The sequence below is a fragment of the Chrysoperla carnea genome, chromosome 1 (assembly GCF_905475395.1).
Source record: "Chrysoperla carnea chromosome 1, inChrCarn1.1, whole genome shotgun sequence".
Taxonomy (NCBI): Eukaryota; Metazoa; Arthropoda; class Insecta; order Neuroptera; family Chrysopidae; genus Chrysoperla; species Chrysoperla carnea.
Window position 1 is genome coordinate 60,873,708 of NC_058337.1, and position 26,793 is coordinate 60,900,500.

Genomic DNA, 26,793 nt, shown 5'->3' on the forward strand with positions numbered 1-26,793 from the left:
TTTCGTGGATATCATTATGGCAGTATCAGTATCGGTGTGAACGTCATATTGTCTACTGTATTGACGTAACAATAGCAATAGTTATGATTATGATCAATAAATTTCATTTCCTTTACTTTTATGTATGTATTATTTATTTAAATTGTAAATTTAAACTTAATTTTGAAAATATAGACAAATTGATTATTAAGTTATATCCATAATTTCTATTTTCCCAAAAGTACAGAAACAGCTAAATATTAAAACTGATCGATATATCCTATTTTGATGAAATTTCATTTCAGTGGTATCTTCAGGTCAGAACACTGAGTATTAATTTCAATTTCATATCACTTAATTACAATATCGTATATAATAGAGACGATAATGTCAGGAATAGAGTAGCCTAGCCAAAAAAGACTGGTAAAAACAAAGCTCCTTACAGTCATTGGAAATCAGTTTTTAAATAATAGGTTTTTAATTTAGTTCATATTTAACCGCAATAGTAAAAGTAGCAGCTGATCATTATCGTATATTTTTAGACACAAAAAAACTTTTATTTTGTTGTATTCTATCTGAAAATCAGTGACTTTTTTTTAATGGTAAATTCAAAGAAAGGCGAAGAAAAAAAAGTTATGAGAAAAATTTTATTTATTAGAATTTTTATCAATTAAGTAACAATTTTTTAACGCAAAGACATTTAAATTTAACATCTTTATCATAATTTTTCTGGAACTATATTTAACGTAGCGTGAGCTAGTGGAAAATGAGATCCATCGTTTTCACTGAAGTAAACGAAGAAAGGCTCCGAACTGATTGGACAGTTGAATATTATTAATAAATAATATTTTTTTATTTTTAGTATTTTACTTTTGACATCTAAGCTAAGTGCACCAGATTTTAATCTATAATTCAAATAAGAAAAAATATATCTCTTTCATTTGTATGAAAAAATTAAAAAGATATAATTTATAAAAAAAGTCTTGACACAAAATTGTAGCAACTAATATTTGAAAAAAAAAAGGAAATGTCAAATAGTGTGTGGAGCTCTTGTGTACGAAACGAAATGGTCTATTTTGAAGCACTTACACTGACCATACTAAACACTTCAGAGATAATATTTAGATTCATGATTCATTTATATTCAGAAATTGTATAAAAGCATGAAGATTTACTAAAAGTGGAATACAATGTATTAAGATTGGCAAAAGTTTTATAAATGTATAAAATTTAGATCTAAATTATAAATAATGACTCTCCGTATTAAGTCCCACCATCCGCAGGCTCTTATATTAAGTTCGTGTAAGATGTAAATCCCTACTTAGCTCACGACGGCGCTAAATATATGAAAGTGATCAAAATATCCCACTCATAACCATTAAATCACGTGCCAATCATATAAATGGATTTTCCACCAAATGTAAATAATTAAAAATCGAAATTTTTTCTCTTTGCTTCATTATTTTTCTTTTTTGTAATTTTTACAATTCAGTTTCACAACATTAATATTTTTTGTAATTGAATTATATTTCAAATAAAATATTTTTTTATTATTGAAATATTTATTTATTAATTTTATATTTATAAGTAATTTATTGATTTTTCATTCATTTTAAAATAAACAATGGTTTGTTTTATTTTATGTAGTTATTATTGAGCTTTATTTTCTACGACGTCCTAGAAAACGTATATTGGTATATATTGCTGCTGCAGGACGACGTCTATTGCAAAAGTTCACAGTACGATTACGATTTCCTGATCGTGATTCATGTAATGCAAGTAACAATTGGTATACATCCTCCCGACTTGGTTGACACATATACTTGTTCTCTGCATTGTACCTGAAAATAAATATATACAATCTGGATAAATATAAAATTGTTTATAGAATGAGCATATTCATCAAATTTTTTAAATTATTATAGTTGGTAGAAATCAATGTGGACATAAAGTAACAAACATGATTAATAATTTCAAATTAAGGATTGATTAGTCATACGTTGATCTATATTTGTCTATAAAATTATTAGCATGGGTTTTCCATATACAAAATTCGAATCCCCTTTTTATCCCCTTAGGGGCTGAATTTTGGAAAACTCTCTTATCGGATGCCTATGTCATACAAAGATAATACTCTCCAAATTGTAGGTAATGTAGGTAGGTACTGTTCATTTATTTTTTCTTCTTATTAAAAATTATTTATCTTTATCAAACTAATGATTAACGATTACTGATGAATTTTATTAATCACGATTTCGATTAATTAAGTCTAACTGAAATTAGCCATATTAAGCAATCAATAATGAAAAATAATTCGATTAATACAACACTAGTAATTCATATATGTAATGCTCATATATGTAATGCTCAGCTATATTCAGATATGTAATGCCTACATTATATGATGAGCGAAATGATACTGTGGTGAAGGGGGTGAAGTAAACGCCAATGAAAGGACAGAGACCTTGCTAACTATCATCCTCTATCAGTATCTTCGATCAGTTATATCCTCTATCAGTCTTTTAAGAGGTGTTAGTGAGAATTGTAACATAATTCATGACAAAAAAAACTAGATTTAACTGTATACCGTCCTTATATATTTTGCAAATTTTAAAGAGACGTCTAGATTAAGAATATATTCCGATAAATCTACGAAATGAGTTCCACCAAAAAAATTTTAATATTCTTAAATCGGGGGTTCAGAGGTACAAAAATCATATATGAAAAGTACCATTAGCAGTTAAGATGCTTATAACCGATTATAAAAAACAAGTTATTTTTATATACAACTAAAGTTCCACGTGAACAAAAAGAAGTCATTTAGAAGTGTATGTCGTATCTTGGTTGTATCGATAAATTCATATAAATATTGTACAGGGTGTAAAAAAATACCGGTTCCTCAAATTACCCAAACATAATGGTTTTAGAAAAAAGTTAAATACAAAAGTTATGGGAATAAAATAGTGTTAAAACGCCATTTGAACAGGCCAAAAAATTTGCCATAGTTAAAACGTCAATTATAATCGAGAGGCTTTAACGGTTAATAAAATTGCATACATGAGTATAGTAAAAAAACACAAATTATAAATAAAAAATGAACAAAAAGTGAAAACACACCTTTCTTTGACGTTAGAAATGAATATATCATAAAATTTTACATCGAAACATGCACACATAATATTACTGCTTTATATTAAATTTAAAGGCCCAATACACGTGATTTTTAAATTCAAATGGGTATATTTACTGTTAAATTATAATATTTACACTTGTGAATCATAATCGAAACCACAGGAAAAAAAACTACGCGAAAAAAAACAGTTTTTATTACATAATGTATTATTTAAAAAATAATAAACTTTGTGGACGGTCTCATTGTTTTATTATTTTTCTACAATGCCTTTTACAACCTGTACATGACCTTAATGAAAATCAATTAAAATGTATTTATTTATATGAATGAACATGGATTTTGACCCACTCAAGCTAATATTCTCAACTCTCTCATGCCTGTTTGTGAATTTATCAGGTAATATTAAACTATAATATATAAAATTAATTATTGTTGTATTTTATTTACTAACTAACCGCTACCCGCCTTCTTCGCTGGACAATTCTATTATTAAAAACAGTTACTATCGCTTAATCTCCCTTTCCTTCACTTAATAACAACCGCAATAACATTCCTTCTGCCAAACGAACATCATCTCGTAAAATCCTGCAGTCAAAATGTACTTAAATTGCTCCCGCTGAGCTTGTCTTATTAGCACCAGTTGTTCTTGCAACCCTTGTACAAAATACGACGCCTGCCCAAACTGTGCTCGAAATATAGAGAAGATTATCTATTTTAAAATGCATAAGTAAAAAAAAAGAAGTTTATTATCTCTTTAATGTCAATATGAGTTGTCTGAAATATTATTATATATGCTTGACCATAATTTTTGTTTGGCACAAAATATATACAAATCTGACAAAATCTGCCTAGTATTCTTGTTGTGTTTCTCGACAATATTACAAACAGACATACAGATCGACAACAGTTTTAAAATAGTAAAGATACAGTCATAAACTCGCAAGAAGGCATCATTACCATTTTAATGAAACATGCTCTTATAATTGATTTTCTTAATGCTATGCGTAATAGAATAGTTTCATACTATTCGTTTCAATTAAATGAATTCATACTTTACAATAATAGGTCTTCTATATGGAAATTCAGGGCACTGACTTGAAAATAACTAAGGATTACATTTTACTTGGATATTGTTACATAAATTACAAAAAAATAGCCCAAGAGCTGTTTGACTAAAATGGAAATATCTTTTATATAGAAAAAAAAACTTCCAAGAAAATTTCACTCTATAGAAGTCCAATTAATTAATTTTCCATATGGGAGTGGAGTTTCGCGGGGATTTGTTAATAAAAACGACCAAAGATATATAGAAGAATCAATGATAAAACAAAAACTTTTATCATATTTTATAATGAAATTTTGATGTTGATTCAAATTCAAACTATAAAACATCGAATCTGACACAAAACAACTATTAGACACGGTGGTCGATTATAGAAGTAAATGATTTTTTAAACGCGAAAAAAAAAGTTTTAGAAGTTAACTTATTGCGACGGCAAACCTTTGAAGACCCATAAATTCTTCTACCCGTGTCATTGTGTTTCTTTTTAGACATTACAATACAAGTTCTAAATTTGTCATTATTGTATACTTTATCATAATTGTATAGTATTGTATTAATTTTCAACAAAAAGTGCTCTGTAACAAAAAAAAAACCGACTTCAAAAAAAACAACTATTCCAAAACAAATTAATATGCACTAAAAATTCATTGTTATTTTTAGAGTCGGTGTCAGCTAAGGAAACAACTGTGACAGAACAGTTTGCTACATTAATTTGGCTGACACGGACTCCAAAAATAACAATAATTGTAACTATATTTTTTTTTACTTTTTAGTGCATAATAATTTGTTTTGGAATATTTTTTTTAAGTTGGTTGTTTTTTTGTTAAAAATTTTTTATTTTGTTATTTTGAGTGAATCTAAAGTAAACAAACTAATTTGTCACTAAAAAAAGATTCATCCAAATCGGTTGGCGTGATATTGAGTTACTTGTCCATTTGTCGCGCACATACTTCATTCTTAATTTAATTTAAGACTTATATGGTTTTGTCATGGATGCCATTGCCAAAACTGTATAAAAATTAAATTTAGTTCAACCAGTCGAGAGTTCTGAGGTAGCAAACATTAAAAAAAAAACCAGTCGAATTGAGAACCGTCTACTTTTTTGAAGTCGGTTAAGAATTATTTAAAAATAAGTATAAAATTAAAATACATATAGTGTCGTAGTCTAAGCAGCAATTGAACAGAGTGTGTGAATTCCATGGCTTTTAAAACTCAACTTGCGTACATCATATTCTTCGAAAACCTAATTGAATATATCAATTAAATATAATCATTTCATATTCAGAGACATTATCTACTTACTTACTGCTTTAAGACAAGGCAGTAAATATAGAGAAAAACAAATTTCAAAATAATATTTTACCATAAATTCACCATGCAAAATAATAATAAATAATTAAATAATGCTTTTATAAAGTTGGAATGAGGCATTCCGAATCCTCCGTTTGATCCACCTTCCCGCCTAAATAGAAACGTCTAATGTGGCATGTATTCGGAAGCCACATTTATATATGATGATCTCAACCCAGCGGGGGTAAGTTCGGCTTTCTATTATTTTCTTTTGGCTTTCTATTTCTATTTCTATTTATTAATATATTAGTACCCACATTAGGCTTTCGTAATTGTTGCTTAAAGTGTGGCTTCCAAGCTTCAGCCTAAGAAGAAAACTGAGCTTGGACCATCCTAGGTTTTGGCTACCACCAAAAAATATGGCTTCCAAATTGCGATAAGTATTACCAAAAGAACTCTGGGATTTTTCGAAATAAATTTATCTCCAAACTGCTGCCTAGTTAGGAATGAAAAAACGATCATTTATAGTGAAAATTCAAAACCTTGTATTCCACAAGGATCAGTCTTAATTCAATATATCGATAAATGATATAAGACAAATTCTTTTTCCATTAAAATTTACACTTCTAGTCAAAATCCGAAGTATACAGAGAAATAATTCTAACATGGCTGGCAGTCCTTTTAGAGGTATCCTCCATTTTCTTAAGGTTTATTTGATGAATCTGGACTAAGTTAAATTCATTTGTATGTGTTGTGATAGTATATTGATAGGATATTAATTAATTGAAGCCGTGTTAATATATTAGCTGATTAAGGTATTAATAATTTTTTTTTTTGAGATTACTGAGCTATTTGCTTCATGTGATTATAAGTTTTAAATTTTTAATCATATTATTAAAATGAGTTTTTAAACAATGATTTCATCATTTATGTAATAATTATATTTTAAAGATAGGCAATAGTATTACATAAATGATGAAATCATTGTGTACAAATTCACATCACGAGATCTCTGAAACTTTAGATCCGAATGATTTTGTATCATAGCTATTTACGATGTAGACGCTCTCTAAGAACGCATTTTTGGAAATTTTTCTCTAAAAGAGGTGAAAAAGTGCATGGAATTTGGTTTATAGAAACAAAGACAAATACAGATAACGTGTGCTGAAATGTCAATGTTTTTGTTAATTTCACAAAGACTTAGTTAGGGAACTTTATTAATCGAAAATCTGAAACAATATTTTATCATTGTACGAAAAATTTGAAGTAATGGTTATGAAGCTATATACATAAAGTTCTAATCGGCAAAAAAAAAAGTCGAGGGGAAACTATTGCAGAAAGATAATTTTTTAACAGATTTCCAATGTAAACACAGTATAAAGAGATTTTCTTACAAAATCAAATATCATAGAATGAATATTTGATATAGAAATAGTAATATTTTTAGCGTTGTAGAAAATATTTACTAAATTTTTTCTTAATGGAAATTTTCATTGAATAAAAAGACTATAGATGCCTACTCAGCTTACTTCATTATGCTTGTGTTATAATAAAAAGATATAAAAATGATAAAAACTTTCCCGCGCGGTATTTATGAATTCGGTTCTGTACGCATCGAATAAATACATAGTTTTGGAAGCCATTGATAATTTACATATTGTTGGTGACATTTTCCAAGTAGCAGCAATGTATGTGCGCAAGATAACTGAAGCTTGTGTGATATGGTTTTGATCCTGTTAACATTAACAAGAATATTATCTTGATGATTGAAAATAATATTAAAACATTTTTAAGAAGTACGTAAATAAACAGAGTTTCAAACGGGTTAAACAGTATAAAATAATTATATAATTTTAATAATAATGTATTTAATGTTAAGAGACATGGGATTGCTTTTCATGCATCCTTTTTTTTCTGTTTACCTTATAGCCGTTATTGAGTTTATTAAATTTGTATTCCCTGTATATAAAATATATCAGAAGTATATTAAATTTAGTCTTTGTCCCTCATCACAAAAAAAATTTCATTCTGAACAAAAAATTTTTAGAAGAATTACTTATTACCATTTTTATTATTCAAAAACTTTTTTCATCTTAATTAAAGAGAATTGAAAAAGAAAGGTATCCTAGGAGCGAGCGACTCATTTTAGAATGAGATAACTTTCCACAATGAATTAATTTTAATATTCTCACTAGCCTTTGTGGTGTGGTAAAAACAAATTTGAGCTAAAATAAGGGAAAAAACACTCATAGTTTTGCTTTGAGAATCTGAAGTAGGTACAAACAGCAAAATTTATTCATATAAAAAAATTATTCCATTTTAAAACCGATCACTGACTTTTGGAACAAATAAATATTATTTTTTCACTTCTCTTTTTTTCAAAACTGAATGAAAAAATATACGTTTATACAAAAATGGGACATACTTGTCCACTCATTTGCTACCTTTATCGATTCGCAAGTTCGCTTTCGAAAATGAAGTTTTAAGTATACAAAAAGTACTTACGGGCTATACTTTACAGAAAAAGATTTTCTTATTTATAGTGTTTCTTTCTACGTCTTGCCAGATATGAATCAGAGTGAGATTTTAATAAGATCTCAGGAATTTTATTGCGTTTATAATATCTAGGCCATTACGCAGTGTAAATGAAAAAGTGCGATATATGTGAAAAAAATGTAAGTATTTTATATTTTGTATAGTAATTAAGCTTCTATTAAATATTTAAGTAGATTATTCAGTCGTCTTTGATCGTTTTCTAGGCTAATTTGAATATTTTATTAAAATCATAATAAAAGCCATTGTGATATTGGGGTAAACCTAAACAAATGTATAGCCACATATAACGATCAGTAGGGTATCAAAGGAAATAGGCGATGCTTTAAATCTTCTAGAACATTGTGGCGAAAAATATTTCCTTTCGCGACTTATTTTTTATAGTAAACAATTATTTTATCTTCCATGAATATTAAATAGAAAATACTTTTAATTTTTATAGTTATTACAGGTATATTAGTAAAGAGTTGTTTTGTTTTTTCTGCCATCTTTTAAAAAAAATTCATATAGTTTTTAGTTTTTGAAAATTTTCTGATCTAGAATGTATTGAGAAAGTAATGAGGCAAAAGTTGGAAATGTTTCGTAGCGGAAGTTACAGTTATTTTTTAACGCAGAGCAGTACCATAAGATTTATGTCGTTCAGTTATTTTAGCAGGACTTCAAACTTATTGTAATCCATTTTAAAATATTAATTTTTAACTTAAGTTAATTATTTATTATTTATGTTTTGTTTAATTAATAGATCTTAACATTAAAGCTTTTTTTATTAATAGATCTTAACATTTAAAGCACTAGGATTTGTACCCGGACTTCTTGGATTCATGGCAAGCGCCTTAGCCTGTGCTACCATATTAGCAATTGTAACCGACCATAGACACCAATGAGCAATTGTTACCGAAAGACTTTGACTTTAAAAATTATATACAAGATCTAGTAAACAAAATATAAAAAAAAAAAAAAATAAGTTAATGTTGACAAACAAATAATAATAAAAATTCTATGAGTTGAAAAAATTACACTCTGTGTCTAGAGTGGGTTCGAATTCTGATGCAAGTGTATTTTGGTCTCTTTTATTAACATTTCTCGACAATTGTAGGTATCGTTAAAAAATAATAAGAAACCGAAAGGCTATGACGTTAAAAATTATATACAAGATCTAGTAAACAAAATATAAATAATAAATAACAATTAAGAATCTAAAATTTTTTAATATTTGAATATATTTTTTTTTTTACATTTACAAAACTGGTTTTTATAAATCGTTCATGAAGCGTAAACCGTTTTATGATACCTTATATATTAAGTTTTAATATTGTTAAGAATTATATTACAAGTAAATAAGGAATAAAAAAAAATTACATTCAAAACACAACTTACATTCGTGCACGTGAATTCTGTCTTTTCCAGGGGTATTTACGATAGTATCGTGTACGTTTTGCTGTATTCTCAACAAAACTATCATCATCTAATAAATCCAAATGATTTGCATGTTGATGATGTGGTTGTAATTGGGGATGATGTTCTTTGATTGTTGTCGATAATGCTGCTACTGACGACGATGATGACGGAAATTCTTCAATATATAGTAATGGTAACTCATTATCACGCCATGATTCTGTCAATACTTGTGTTAAATATAACGTTAATAAATTTAGTTGATAATCTGATAATGTGGGCGAAGTATAATCATCTTGTATTGTATTGTGAGTTTGCATATTATATGTTGAATAGTCAGCAAATGGTTCACTACCTCCTTGCGATGAGAAGTTATCCATAACTGTAACAATATGATAATTATTATTACTAACTTATTATACAGAATGTTTAATTAAATTTAAATAAAATGAAAAATATAAAGAAAAAGTTGATATCTGAAGTTGGTGAAGTTTGGTCTTTAGCCATCCTAAAAATGATCATAGCCTTGGAAATGAGAATGGAAAACATGAGCGGATAAGAACAAAAAATTGTTTTGTTTTTACTATTATCATTTTTTGTTTGTTTTTACTATGCCAAATATTATGAGTCTTATAAGCATGGAATACCATGCATACAAGTTTTTAGGACAATCAGCATAAACTTATCAAAATGTAGATAAATGAGAGCAAGAGAGGTTGAAGGTATAACGCGGTGGTGTTTAAGCCCAACGAAAAGGTCAAAAGTAGGGAAGTATTTAAGTTTTTTATAATTATTGGGTCCCTCCCAGTTAAAAATGTACATGCTTTTTTTTCCATACTATTTTTTAAATTTGATCATAGTATGCCAACTAAAATTTTACCAGGTATGCACAAAATAATCAACAAAGAAATTAAATTTTATTTCAAAGCTTTTCGTTATAAAGTAGGGTTTTAAAAATACAAGAGCATTAACAGCATCATCTTATCGGCGGTGGTTTCTTATTTTAGTGACAATGTTTCCCAATAGCGAGAAATCACGCCCATTCTTCGTCGATGTTGGCTTAATAATCATCAAAGCTTAGTACATTTTTTCCAGGAGTAGGTGTTCGTTGCCCAGTCGACTCAAATCACTGTGGTTATTTTTTTTTATTAAATGTCCAGTTTTGTCAGTGTGACTGGTTTTTTCTGTAGTTTCACCTGTCGGAATTTTTGGTTGAAGTTCAAATAATTCATTGTCGAGTTTGAAGTTCTCTTTATTAGCTTGATGTGCGATGTCGGAAACTTCGGTTGAACTAGAATTTGAGTTTGTATAAAATCTGTTATCTACGTGTTATATGTGTGTTTTTTTTAAGTTACCTAGCGCACGGAATTTAAGTTACCTAGCGTACGAGAGAAACCCTAATTTTCTCACCAAGTCCAATTTCAAATTCGTCCGGTTTTCTAACCCTAAATGCGATATGACATGTATTCGTCAGATGCTTAATGCCTTTTGTACACTTTTCGAAAATCTTGTTAGACTACAGGATTCCCACCTAGCGCAGCCTAGCCTTGAAATCGAATGAGTCTAAACTAGTTCTATTATATATTTGGAACACGTTGTACTAGGAGATTTGTTATTAGTGGCTTACCTATTATATCAATAGGAAATAATATAATATTATATCCAGTTGTTGTAATTCTCTGATTTTAATGTTCAGATATTTTAATATCATAATTATTTGTAAGATTATTTTAATGAACTGGAAAATGAAGGTAATTTATTAATATATTATGTTTATTATTCATTCATTACACAAACAAATTGCATTTTTTTTAAATGATTCATTTTTTTACACAAAATTATATTAAATTGTAAATTATAAAGGTTTTATTTAAAGTTAAAATGATAAATTTATTTTCAGAAATCATGATTTTTGACTTAAACTTATTTTATTCACATGTGTACCACAAAATGAAACCTAAAAATTTGAATTATATTTTCTGGACGTATTAAATGTGTAAGGTCAAAATATTGAATTGGTGTGTTTTTTGTTTTGTGTTTACACTGGCAGTTTCTTGGGTGTATCGCAAATTCTAAAAGAACCAGGTAAAATCCTAAACTGTATGTTTTTAAGGAAAAAACTACTTTGGTGTTACTTTCCAAATCTGGAAATTAACTGCAGTTGATATTTTCAAGACGTTTACTAAATAATCAAATCTAGAAACTTTCTGGAAACAAAATGGAATTGGATATAAGCCATGGACTGGATATGACTTTTAGATAGATAACTGTTTGTTATTCAAAAATTATTCTGCGATTTCCATTGAAATATTTCTGGATTGAAATACCTGTACCTACTAGTATGGAATTCAGTACATGCAGAAGTGATAAATAAGTATATGAAAAATAATGGTTAAATCACAATTAGCGCAGGGACGGGGCTCGAATTTTTTTAGTTCCGACAATGGATTTTGGTTGTCATATTGAATAAGTATAAAAAAAAATCACCAAAAAATCGTGTTTTGTATCAATAGAAGACTATAAAATTGGTTGCAAATCATAGAGACATCTGAATGTCACAAGTACAGAAGTTTTGTCAACCATATTGGAAATTTTTTTAAAACCTGTTTGTACCGTATGTTATAATAAAATCCAAGAAATTTTACTGCGAAAGGAGATTATGATATTGGATTAATGAGTGCTGAAAGTTTAAATAAATCTGAGTGTGGCAAGTAGGTTTTGGACTACTAGACAAAAAAAAAAAAAAGAAAAAAAAAAAAAAAAACAGAAAGAAAAATAACTCTAAGATTTTTTAAAGTTTTTCAAAGGTGACTGTTAAAAAACATATTTGTCACTACCAGGCTCTTCTGAATACCCGGCACTTTTTAAATCAATATTATAATTTTCTTTACATTAAATTTCTGTAACGTAATTTTCTATCACATACGACTGATTATGACTTAAACAAAATAAGGCGGCCTAAGAACCTACCTTTATCACAATTATACTTTTCTAGAATTTTGACCAGTATTCAAAATTTCAACTATCATTTCATTCATTATACTTTTGAGGCAGAAAACATTATTTGCATTTTGGATAGATTTGCATTTTATTCACATAAACATTTCGGTTCATTTGTGAACTATCACATACGTAACACGAACATTTACCTAATATTGTTTTGCAGTTGAATTAATTATTGAATATCAGAAGAATTTTATTTCGCTAAAGGGGGTGTTATGCATAATATTAGCATCTTGACTATCGATGAAAATCGGGCAGTTTATAAAAACTACACGTTATTGAAGAAAAATTTGAAAAGCCTTATAATTAAAGGAAATGTATATATTTTTTTTTAAATATTTGGCATATTAAGTACCTCTAGACCAAAAATTTCTGTTTAAATGATTAAATTTATATTATTTCGAACATATATTAGAATAGGAATTCATTCTTTCAATAATTGTCGGTAGAATAACTATTTATTTCATCTTGTATAAAACTCATAGAATATCGAGGTGCTTATACTGTAACTTAAAAATAAAATACATTTTAGGGATATTAATTTTCATTTGCAAAAGAAAAACTGAACTCATTTATTTTATTTTCCATATTTTTCTTGTTTTATTTTGTTTTTGTAACGTTGTTTTCGCACATTAAAGAAAAATGAACTTTTTTTCTGGTTATATAGTTTTTTATTGGATTTAGTATAGTTTACAATTATTCACTTTTTATTCTTTTATTTGGCAACGGTATAAAAACTTTAAACAATATTACTATTAAATGGTGGATCCACACGATACAGACTATTTTTGTACAGACAGAAAGTCGGAGTAAAAATGTTAATGTAATGGTATAGGTCCACACGATACAGACTATTGTTTGTACAGACTGAAAGTCTGAGTAAAAATCTCCATGTTAAGACTTTACCATCATACCGACTTTTGTTTGCACTGATTTGTTGCGCAGACAACATTCTATAGAAGTCTGGGTGAAGTTGGTATCGTGTGGACCTACCATTTAAAGCTCATGTCCTGTTAAATATTGTAAAAATTTAATTTATGCGAAACATGCAATAGCAGAGTTTAAACTCAATTAATATACATTTATATTTACTCTAGGTCTGTTAAATGTTTTAGTAAGAGTTTTAGGAAGATCTGCGCAGCTTATAGGATCTTGAACTTAAAGCTCAATTCTTGACTCTAAAACTACTTGTATCTCTTATCAGTTTCAAAAATATTTTTATAAAAACAAATGAGTAAGTGTAGGAAAATTACATGAATAATTTCGGCATTTTTATTTTCGAGAAAAAGATCTAGAAACCTTGAAAATATTTAAATAATGTTAATAAATTTTTACATTTGGTTATGGAATAGATATCCGATTATATTTAGTCAGCTTAGTCAGACTTTATTTTATAGATCTTTAAATTCCCTCCCCTATACGCCTTTAATGTCGTTGGCATGCATTAAGTTAAAATTATAATTTTCAAGCTTTTATAATTTTCTAATTTCATAATTCTCTTTCATAATTTTAATATTTACAACGACAAACGAAATATTTTAGAGAGACACGCATTTCAAAAAGTCATAAAAATGTCAATGTAAGCAAGATTCAAATAACTAACAATTTTGTTCCGTAGGTAAACTCAGTTTTACATATTCAAACATCATCATTTTGAGTTTTAAGGACCTCATAAATTATTTTCTCAATTTAATTAAGTTTATGATTATATAAAATAACAATAAAGTTATTGATGCATCAATTATTACGTCATCAATAAAATATCGGATTACGCAAGTAAGCGAAATGAAATTTTTGGGCCTAATTTTGGAAGAAGGTATGAAATGGAATCGACATGTTGACATAGTGTGTAAAAAGTTAAGAACGGCTTATTTTTATATCAAAAAATTAAATCAACCTCATAATACTGAAGTTTTATTGGCTGTGAATTATTCGTTTGTATATGCCGCCATGCAGTATTGTGGAATATTATGGGGACTGGGGATTGTTCACGAATATTTATTCTACAAAAAGAATTATTCGGCTCATGTTTAATATGGAATATTAAGAGTCATGTGTTAGCATTTTAAGCGGAATAATTACTAACATTCTATGGTATATATAACTATGAGATATTTATTTTAAAAAATTATCAAAAATTACAACTTAGAAATGAAATTAATGATTATAACACTCGATATAGTAATTATTTGCATATTGCAAACTATAGATTGCAAAAATTCAAAAGCTCCCCGGAAATTATTGGAAATGAATTGTATAATAATCTTTCTGGAGAGTTAAAAAACATAGAGAGCATGCCAAAATTTAAACGTGAGCTGAAAAAGCACATTGTAATGAATTGCCCATATATTTTAATTTAATTGATTTAACTTTTAACATATTTAAGTTGACTATACCTATGTACGTTTATTGTATCTTATGGCGAAAATAAATAAAAATAATAATATAAAAATGGAAATTATTTATTTTCTTCAATGAATATATCTATTTAATCCAGATTATAAATAACACAAATAATATTATAAATAAATAAAATATCTGTATTTTCATTTTATCGAATGTATTTAGATTAAACTGTTCTAATTTTGTCTAAGAGTAAATTAAAATGTAATTCATTTATTAAGAGGCTTTTTTTAAGAGTTTCTTGATTTTTTTAAGACCCATTTTGATTGAGGACAAACATAATAAGCTACTTTGGTGTAAAAAGGTTTTTTATCCGGACACAAACAAATCTCGTTTATAGCGAAACAATTTATTAACGAGATTTGTTTGATATCTGTGACATTTGAGTCAATCAATGAGAGTAACTTTTTAATCTAATACCATGGAAAATGTTCATACTGCAGACTATCTTTAAATACCTCCAACCCAAAAACAATAAGGAAATAAGTAGAAAAGTTCTTTTCAATTCAATTCCAAAGTTCCATTTACATAATAGTTCTTCCAGGAGGCTTATTTTACTTAACTACTGACACATCTGGAATAAATCTTTTATCGCCGGACATGAATATTGTTTTACATTATTTTTGTATTATTTATATATTTATTTATATTTATTATTTATGTATTATTTTATCTATGTCTTCTATAATGACTATCTTATCTGTGGTTTTTGTGGTTTCCCATAGATGTTAGGGTGAATACCAAGATAGATAGACATACATACAAATTACAAATTAAAGTCGGCCATAACCGTATTTTAAAGAGGAAAGAAAAAAAAGAAACATGGTGTATTCTGTACAATATATGTATTGTGGAAAAAGAATAAAAAAATTATTTATTTACTTATTTATTATGATTTTTAAGTTGTAAATTAGAATAATTGAAATTTATAGGCCTATTTTTATGCAAGGTCCGATAAATGCAATTCAATAACTTCTGCGAAGTTTATTGATTGGTCGCAAGTGCTGCCCAACATTCGGGATATACATTTTAAGGATTAATATTTTTCTAAAAATTGTCTTTCACGCTTATATACTTGGGAGCTTATCTCTTGACCGCAAATCCTCTCTAACCTTGATGAATTTCACAAGTATTCAACAAGTAAGTAAAATTAATATCCAACATGCAATTGATTTACATACGTTTTAATATTCATAAAAGGTTATAAAAAGTCCTTAGTTACTCGATAAAACTTTTTATAAATTACGTAATACCTCGAACAAACGGGATAGGTGAGACGGAGTGAAAACCATGAAAGTCAAACCATGAAAGAGGTATATAATTATACACCTATGTATGATATAGCTTTTACAGCAGGAATATTTAGTTATCGAGTAAGTTTGAATTCGCATAAGTCGGGATATCGTAAGTTGATATACTGGATGATGGGCTATTTAATTGAATCAGAGTTTTTATACAACATTCCTAGCCACCACACCTTGTATTGACCTATTTCTAATCATTTGTAGGTTGAATGATATAACTACCACAAATAAAATAAAATCTGGAAGTATATTATTAGTATATGTATATAGCTAATGATGGGAAGGAATTGTATGCATGAAAAATATCCTCTTACTGTCATGAAACATAAAGTTAAAAATGTTATTTTTTCAATTTGTGGAATAAAATATAAAAAGCCTTCAAGAATATCCATCATTAGTGGACTGCTATACTCTTTTATGTATGTAGCGATAAAAAACCATAAAAGCCAAATATAAAGAGATTGTTTTTATTATTCTTATCAAGGATAAATAATCTGACCTACTTGTTTTGTCATTATAGTTGTGTAAATAATATTCTCGGAAATTGGAGTTCCTAGATAGTTTTTAGATGATTGATTTAATGTTAAGTAAAAGTAAAACGTAGAAAATGAAAATAAAATAGAAGCGATTATTATAAATACTCAAAAGTAACTAATGTTAACAAGTTACCGTGGTTTAATGGTTGGCAATTTGCACTCCCAATTCAATGCTCTTTAGTTCGAATCAGAGCACACTACAATCACAACGTCAGGTTTAATTAAATAATTTAAACATCAAAGTGAGTGAGCAACAATAGTAAACGCAAATTATTTAATAACAGTCATTGGCCGTTAATCGGATCAAATGTCTGGCCTATGGTTGGCTTGAACAGCGACCGGTCGATCCTTGTTTGTCATGCTTGGCAAGGCGTTATCATCCAATTATCAGCTAGTTCGAGGCCAATGATTGGGTACAATTACTGGCCGCCAAATATGGCCCAATAACCAGCTCATCATATCCTTTTTTGTATAGCCGAGTTCTTGGGAAATTATTATGCAATATTATTTACAATATATCTGAATTGCGCGATTTGTCTACGCTATAATGTACGTTACAATAATACAACCCACGCACAAATAATGACGTTTGTTTAAAAATTATATAGTACACTCAGTACAAAGTAAATACACATATCCAAATCTTTTTAACTTGTAGAATTTGTACATATGTATCTACCAAGTACTACAAAATTTTATAATAATACTAGCGGACCCAACAGACGTTGTCCTGTGGAAACGTAACTACAATTCATTAATACCTATACTACGTTTAGCCTGTCTGCTACACTCATCCCGCTAAACCCCAATTTAACTCCCATTTATTGGACCGGCCTGAGCTTCGACCTTTGACCTGGCCTTCGGCACTGGAGCTCGCTGCGCTCGCATATGGCTCTAATAAATGCCTATTGACAATAAAAAATACATAGTACACATAGTAAGTTGTAATATAATGTGATATGATTTATATGCGCTCCCACCATTTAATGAGATTTAACTTTTTTGGTGTGGAACCCTTAAAAACAGTTCTAGTGGACCGAATAGTAAATCTAAACCATTCTCCAATCCCCTTGAACTCACACAAAAAATTTCATCGAAATCGGTCCAGCCGTCTAGGAGGAGTTCAGTCACATACACACGCACACAAGAAATATATATATTAAGATTCAGAACAGATAACCACTTTAGTTATCAGATTGTCATGGTTGACTGACTCCGGTAAAATTAGTAATTGCTGCTTATCGTAGAAAATGATTTTCTCAATAATTTATATCAAAGTTTTTGATTTTTTACATACAGTCAAATTTAATTTTAATGTTATCCAAGTAGATTTGTATGCCATTATGCACAAATGTTTGTAAACAGCGAACAAAAAATTTCTATCGATAAAATATTATTTAACTTGACTAGCAATAATATAAATTCTAAAAAGATTTAATCAATTAAAATTAATCGATTAAAAAGCGACTTAAAATAAATAAATAAATGATTAAAATAATATAAATTCTGATTTGTGCATAAACTGTTTAAAAGGCAGATAACAAGTATTTACTTTTCTTTTTCATAGTTTTAACTATTCGGGATTTAAGTTCACGTTCTTTAAATCTGTAAAATAACAATTTTATTATTTCAAAAAGTTTTGGGGATATTTGCATTCAAAGATTTGCTGGGCAGGATAGGCCAAAAATTGTTTATATATTACGTAAGGTTTAGTTTAAGATGTACAATTTTTTATATTGCATTAACTGATCAAACTCTATGTCTCACCTAAAGTTTGCTAAAAGTGAGAGGTGATGATGATGATTGCACTAATAATAATAATTTTGATTGAGTTGTCGGCATCAACTTGACGTGTAAGTTAAATGTTAACTTAAATGCTAATAGAAGATGTTCTTCTCGATTAAACGATCGAAACACTGCACCAAGTTATTTGTCTCTGACATGGTAGGTTACAATCTGCAAAATAGGAATGTCGAATTTTTGTTGAATGCAATTTTAAATGTTTGCTAAGCTTTATATTTTCCGATTTTGATTTTTTGGTTTAGTTTGAAAGGTAATTTAATGGAAAGTGTTTTTAGCTTTGTTTGTGAAAAAATTGAAAATTGGCGATGATCTTCCAAATCGGCTCAGTTTGGAAAATGTTTAAGGAAAAAGGCAATTTAATGGAGAGTGTTCTTACATTTGTTTCAAATGCGAGTTAAGGATTCTGTATCCGAAAAATTTGTGGGAGGTTTTAAATTTTGTAAATTTCACTTGTTTGATAAAAATGCATGGAAATGGTTTTCTTCAAATTGAAATATGTAATAGCAACAATTATCAACAATTTATAGTACAGAACAGTGGTTCTACAAGAATAACAGTTAATTGTTCGATTTTTCAAAATAAAATTGTTCATCAATATTAGATGTGAAAATAATATATTGTGTGATTTTTAAAATCAAATTATTCATGAATATTCCTAAATGTGAATATATTTTAGGACACTTTGTGTAAAATGCTGCCCATCTAACTAAGCACTGTTTGTGCAAGGGACTCATTTGCGGTTCCCCTCGCATCTGTATTATTATTAAGTATTGTTTGCGTCATTAAATAATTAGTAGAAACAACTAACTTCCCACATAACGGTTGGCTAATATTATGTTTAACAAAATGTGTACTATTGTATTATCTCTTTGTGCATTGTGCTTATAATAATAATAACGACACTTGGTTGATGCTTTTAATTATTATTTTCCAGAAACTCGTTAAAATCGACAGTTCAATCAAAACTAGCAGTGGTGGCTCAAACGTTAGCTGTCGTTGATCATTTTTATATCAACATGCCAAACTATAGTTATTCGAGTGTAAGTATCTAAATAATTTTGAACAAAATATAGCGGCAAATGCTGCTTCCAAAGGTAATAAAATCTAATCATAAATTTACACTATCTACTTAAAATTATAGTATCTTGAACGTATGTAACAAACTTCTCGAACGTATGCAATGAGGCCTTCAAAATAAAATTATTTTCTCAATTTGTTCACTTTCTCATGCAACTTTAGTTGCTCGATATGGGATATATTTACGATATCGGACAAAAAACAGAGCATATGAGATATTCAAGAGTATTTTATTTAACTTATCTGCAACATATGTAATAATTATATTGTTTACAATGTTAGCTTATAATTAAAACTTAAACATACCTACGAATACCTTGTGTGTGCCTATTTATGATAAGTTTTAATCATCATATTTACAGCAAACGAAGTAGTAAAACATGTCATGAAACTAAAGACTGTTAAAAAAGGAGTAATTTATTCCCCACCGTGATATAAAGGAAATATTTATATTTTTCTAAAATTGGTATGTGCTGGCAGGTAGTTTTAAAGGCAAGGCCTGTCAATCATATTCTGACATCTCTAGCCGATCGGTCCGGCTTAAACTGTTAAACCACCCCTAAATTGTGAACATTTCAATAGTGAACCATATCAACGAACAAACTGAAGCACACGTGAGGCTCCTCTCGCCGTTGTGGATCGTATTTGTCTACAATATTTGGTACATATTTTTATGTGCTTAACCATACACACTATACGATTAAATTGGGAATTAAGCTCATTTAGTACCTAAATAGGCAATATTGCAAGTGTGTTTCATGAAAATTGACCCATTCCATCCCCTGAGTAGTTGATGACTTCTGTGTCTATATCAAATAAATATAAACAACTATACCAAAATTTTGTTTGCAGCATTCATATTTCTAAGCGTTACAAACTTGGGAATAAACTTAATATAGTCTGATATATTTCATATATGCGGGGTATAAAAATTGAATGTAATCGACTTTACATTTTTTCTAGAGAAGCTCGTGGCCTACTCGAATAACAAAAAAGTGTACAAATAGAAGGAGAAAGATGTAAACAAAATTTTGGTCAATAGGCTCCCGTTTGAGGCCCCAGGTAGATTTACGAAGGCTAAAAAAGAGAAAATGGCAGTAGTATCAACCATGGCGCAGAAACAGAAAAAAGCTAAGCCCGTCTCTGTGATTTCCGAAATGAATATAAATATAAAATATAAAATGTAAACTTAGATCAAAAACCATTTACGACGTTTTATACTCATATGTCTTCCGGTTATTTTAACAGCAATTAAGATTTTAATAACTTTAATGTTGAGTGGCAAGCTGTGTAAAATCATCAATGCATGTAAAAATTTATGTTTAAAGTAAAATGAGATTTATAATGAAATTTGTATAACGAAAAATAATATCAAAACTTCTAAAATAACTAATAATTATTTACTGGATGAAATCTGTTGAGATTAAAATTTAGAATCAAATTATTTCCTTTTAGCTTGAACTAAACTGAAAAACTTTTAATTCAAAATAATATTATCTTACCAAGAATACCTATTACATAATTGCACAACATATTTTATAAGAATCTATCTCATCGCTGTGACCTGTCATTCACGAGAAATCATTAAAAAAAATGCACAGGCATCAATTTAAAGGTGATGTTAATGAATTGTCCTGACTATGAAATGTGAGGATATGTTGAAAATTTCGATTTGGATTTTCGGACCCGGTGTAATTACTTTCCTGCAATGGGAAGTTAAAAATATCGAAAATGATGAAAAAAATGTTGTCTTTTGGCAAGTTTAAAAATCAAAAAAGGGACTAAAAACTTTTCGGGTAATCTAGTAAAATTGTGTGAGCCAATATCCTTTCAGCTTGTAATTAATATCAGATTCCTATTATTTAATAAAATAGTGTATTATCCCTATATATTTTAAATGTGAAAGTATTGATGTTTGTTTGTTGGTTTGTTACGCTTTCACGCCAAAACCAGCGAATGTTTTTTAACTGTACAGCAATATAGCTCATATATCAGAATAACACATGAGCTATAAATTATAAAGATATAAATATTAAAAAAAAAAATTTAATCTGACATTTACTAATTTTTACAGATACCTTAAATTTATAGTTCAAAAAAATGATCACAGATGGACCAGAATGATCATCATTTGGACCCATAAATTCAAGATTTCTTAAAAAATTTTAAACAGTAAAGGTCAAACGATTCATGGCCACCTTTCCTGATATACTCAATGAATTATGACTATTTTACAATTTAAAAAAATGAAAACTGTGCATATCTTTTAGCTGCGTAAAACAATCCTTTCAAGTGTTATGGAAGCCGGAAGTGAGATCAAGAGAGGTGGAGGCTAGTTTTATTATAAATAGAACTGCTACTATTTTTAAAAATCCAAGTAGATATCAACTTTGATTTCATAGTAAATAGCTTGATTCAAAATTGAAATATTTTAAAAAGACTTTATATAAAAGAGACCCCGTTTTTATTTTTTATTTTTTCATAATAATTTGATAGTTATGTATATTTAGTTTGAAAAACACCTTTGAGAAAAAGGCCCGGAATGGAAATGACCGAAGAATAATCATCTTCAAGTGGCGTATTAACTTATATAAGTTATAAAATTTAACTAAATATAATCAAGTCTGTGAAATTATACTTGTAATGCCAAGAACAATTTAAAACTTAATTGATTTTAGTTGAACACATTGGGTTTTTTATTGTTATTAAGGACACTATCTTAAAATACCTATTTATAATACTTAAAGAATTATAGTTTTAGAAACTAGAGAATTATTTTACTAATATTTTTCTTAACCAAGAAAACACAGTTTAATGCTTCATCGAGCTAACTTTATGATGCTATTCATGATTTTTTTATACTTCCTACTTACGGCAATTTTCATTCACTGCTCTAATAATATTTTAAAAATCACTGGTCAACAAAGTTTGATGTTTTTTTATACCCTTGATAATTTTGTATAGTTTTTGGAGTGCTGAATTTAAATTTGGCTTCAGAATTTTTCTAACACACATAAGGTTTTCAAAATATTTTTACCTAAAAAAAGAGAAAGTCCGTTTTTCGGCTAGATTCGAAATTTCATAACTCCACAATGTAATTCTTTTCTCATATGGAAGTTGGAAGTAAAATACTTATTGAATCTTTCCGATATCCCTTTTGCTCTTCGAGAAATCATATGATATTTATTAAAGTTAAAATACATAATGCATTACTACTTATATAAATATACCACTAGTTCGATTTATATCTAGGCATATAAATATCACGAGTATGACAGAATACATGCGTTAAGCTATGCATCTAAGTGAGAGGTATTGTATACATGTGTTGACCCCCACTCTCTGCAGACACACAATAGAAGAACTGTTGTATAGCTTAAAAGACATCGAACCCACGATACAAGTCACTTTTGCAATTTCATATAACATCTTTAATAGCTCTTACTTAGATGCATTGCTTAACGCATGTACTCTTTCATAGTGATAGTTATATGCCTAGATTTAAATCGAACTAGTTGTGTATAGCTATAATTAATTGATTCCATTTTGATATTACCTATTTATTCTATTTACTGAGAAAAAATTTTAATGATTCACCGGTGAAACATGACTTAGAATTTAGAGGAAAAACAAGTTTTTGGCATATTTCGAATTTCTCGAAAACGTAACGTGCTGAAGCACGTCAAAATGCTTTTACAAAGTTTACTCTTCTTTTGGATTTAAAATACGTGTCGACCACTGTAATGATTGTATTCGTTTCATTTAATAAAATACAATTTTTTTATGATTGTAAATTTATTCTGTAAAATAAAACATAATTTAATTCCAAATAAAAGTAAAGATATAATATAAAAACATATTTAATATAAAAACAAATATTATTCATCAAAATAAGGAAACATTATGTCAATTGATTATAACAGATGTGTGTTGATTATAATAAATAATTAATAAAAATTATATGTGAAAAGGAAATTTGATAAAAAAAATTATTTACTATTTAATTCGAAAAAAAAAAGAGTCATATGACGAATAAAAACAACACAGTCATATGACTGATACGCATCAAAATATAAAATAATACTTTTTTTTTAACACGATAAACTTTTGATATAAGGGTCTTCGTCTTATAATAATAATTTTCACATGTCTTATGTATGCGTAATCAGTTAAAACGATATTAATAAAACTAAAAATAAAATTAATTATGATATAAAACAATTAATATTAATTATTTCTTATCTAATTTCATTTTATGAAGAAAAAATAAAACAAAAAATACGATTGGATCACGTATAATTTTGTTTATTTTAATATATAAATTTTTTTGGGTTTAATTATTATTTTATTTAATTATTCACATGAATTAAATGTGATGGACAACTGCTTGAAGCGTTTGAATAATATTGGTATATGGTTTCATGTTCTAAAGGGGGGTTATAATACAAAACATCTATCGCTGATGAAATAGGCGGGGGAAGTGTCTCCATTGTAAGGAAAACTGTTTTAGGTTATATCTCCATAATCGTGCGCTTAAAACCAAAAATGGTAAAAACCTTTATTGTAGAAAATTAAATAACCTACCCTTTTTGTAAACTAATAGTTTTTTGAATCACTTACCGTTTATGACTTGTTCGACTATGACGATTTACTTTTTGACTATTTGATCGATATGCCTTCTAATATTAGTTTAAACAAGAAAATGATAATAACTTTTAAATCTACAAATTTCCTAAAACATTTACTTGAAGCTTTTTTTCTAAAATTAATTTTTATGACGTTATTACGCGTTTAATGTTGCGTTACAGCTATAGATAATAGAGAATTTTTTTTTGCACTATTTTATGGGAGTTTTTTTTTCGAAAAATAGGTTTATTATAACGTATTGAATGTAAATATTGAGATATTTACGTTAAATTAAAAAAACGCCTTTTATGACGTAATTTGTTTTTTTACTAACAATCTAATGTTTTCTTGCAAAAATATAATAAAAATAAAAAAAGTAGGATTTGACCAAACCAATCAAATACTTTTTTAAAATGTTTTTTCCAAATAATATAATCCAATTGAAGTCAGTTCATACCCCTTCTTTAAGGATGTTCCAGCATGGTATTTGCAGTTTCTATGTTAAAGCAATGGTACAATTTTTTTTTCGACAGAATTTAACGAAAAATTAAATTTAAGAATTTAATAATGCTTACTATTAATTCCCAAAGTTTCAGAAATTTAGACCGTTTAAAATGGGAAATAATTATGCCAACGTCCCAATTTCGATCAATTTACGTCAAAATTAATATCTCGAAAGTGAAAATTAATTTCTAAATTTTTTTTTTAGAATTTTATTGTGTAAACATTTTTTTCTACTTTTTCTTCAATATATAATAATATCATAAAAAATAGTTGGAGAGACCGGACATTTTACATGCTTTAAATGGGACATGACCCTCAAAATCGCGAACTTTGTCTTTAAATATCTCGCGATCTAAACGGTCAAAAATTATGAAATTTTAGGAATTCATAAATAAAGCTATTATAAACCCGAGAAAAAAAATTCGGCCAAATCTGTCGAAAAGTGATTTCATGCTGGTACTACCTTAATTGAATATTATTAATTTACTAATATCTACTGATTATCATTAGCTGCTGGTTATCGAATCATAGTCAGTGAATGAACAAATTTATCAATTTTTGCCATACCTGTAGCGCCCAAAGTAGGGCTCAAATCCAAAATTGGTAAATGACTTTTTCCTTCATCTTTATGAGCTTATTCTGTAGACCGACGATCTGCAGTCAATAACAAACAGTACACCGTGTATATATTTATTGAATTTATATCATTACTGTATGTAAACTTCTTATTTGTAAATCTTGCACCTGGTGGTTGCAACATTAAACGCGTTATAACTTCATAAATATTATTATTCGAAAAAAATGTTTTGAGTAAATGTTTTAGGACATTTGTAGATTTAAAAGTTAAGTTGTTTTCATTTTCTTGTTTAAACTAATATTAGAAGACATATCGGTCAAATAGTCAAAAAGTAAATCGTCATAGCCGTATAAATCATAGCCGATTAGTGATACAAAAAAAAAAGTTTACAAAAAGGTAGGTAATTTAATTATCTACAATAAGTTATTACCATTTTTGGTCTAAAGTGCACGGTTATGGTAATATAGCCTAAAACGGTTTTCCTTAAAATGAAGGCACTTCAGTACGTGATACTGAATCTATTCAAATAAAAAAATAACTCCTGTAATTTAGTGCATTATGGAGAAGGGTAACTAGCTTCTATATAACCTGTATTATAAGATATAGAGGGCTTTAAGAAAGATCAGAAACTAGCAACGGTTGTTGGAAAAATTTCATCCTCAATTTTCCTTCCTCTATTTGCGTATTGAATTTTCTTTGTAACTATTTTATTTTCCAAAAAATGGTTTGAATTAGGTTTACATTCTTAATGCAAGTCAAATATAATCCTTATATGATTCTGCAAATCAAATAAAAACCTTTAGCGCTCTTTCAATTCAAAATTTTTAAGTTGGGCTAATGTTCATAAGAGTTATAAAACTTTCTTGTATTGGATCCTATTCGTCAAACACTACATGTCTCCACAATTTTACGCTGTTTGTATCATTTGAGAGGTTGGTGGAATAATCTGTTTTAAATGACTGTATACAGTAGTTATAGGATGTAATTTAGATTGCACATTACTGGCTAAGGCATATCAGACTTAGGAAGTGTGTATAAAAATTAATTTAACATTACTTACCTAAATTTCCTGCCTTTGATTCTTGCAATATATCATCGCTATTGTTGATATCTCCTGCTGATGTCAAATATTCTGAAAACACTGGCGATTGTTGTGATAACGGTGATCCAAATACATTCATTAAGTAGACCATTGTAATTGTAAGTATCCTTAATGTTGATCCATTTAGTAAAGACAGCAGTGGAATGGGTAAATGAAGTATAAACATTTTCTTGGTATATTCAGTCTGCAAAGAGCAAAGAATAATTTTTTTTAAATAAAATATCATTTCATTCATTAAAATAAAAATCATTATGAAAGCTACTCTAATTGATTTGAATTTGAAAAAATACTCGTGAAGTAAGTCTCTTAGGACATATTTCTTTTCAAGTTCTGAAAACATGAATATTTACAGAAAAGAACTGAAAGAGGGCCGGTGAATCGATACTATGCGTACAGGGTAGTTTAAGTTATAACACAAGGCCTTTCTCGATTGGTTGATAACGTT

General features: G+C 28.2%; 1 protein-coding gene across 1 annotated transcript; it reads right to left on the reverse strand.

Moving 5' to 3' along the window:
* Positions 1-1,590: 1,590 nt before the first annotated feature.
* Positions 1,591-26,516, reverse strand: LOC123305740. The gene is made up of 3 exons (XM_044887539.1): positions 26,307-26,516; positions 9,396-9,795; positions 1,591-1,820 (listed from the first exon to the last, which is right to left on the reverse strand). Exons 1-3 carry the CDS (start codon positions 26,512-26,514, stop codon positions 1,640-1,642), a joined length of 789 nt encoding a protein of 262 aa, XP_044743474.1. The 5' UTR covers positions 26,515-26,516; the 3' UTR covers positions 1,591-1,639.
* Between the last annotated feature and the right edge of the window lie 277 nt (positions 26,517-26,793).

What these genes read in the sequence shown, in the direction of transcription:
- LOC123305740 (XM_044887539.1), bottom strand. Translation starts at nt 26,514, where the DNA reads ATGTTTATACTTCATTTACCCATTCCACTGCTGTCTTTACTAAATGGA. An exon ending in ATCAAAGGCAGGAAATTTAG is followed by an intron (nt 9,796 to 26,306) that starts GTAAGTAATGTT and finishes ATATTGTTACAG; the next exon opens with TTATGGATAACTTCTCATCG. An exon ending in CAGAATTCACGTGCACGAAT is followed by an intron (nt 1,821 to 9,395) that starts GTAAGTTGTGTT and finishes ATTTATTTTCAG; the next exon opens with GTACAATGCAGAGAACAAGT.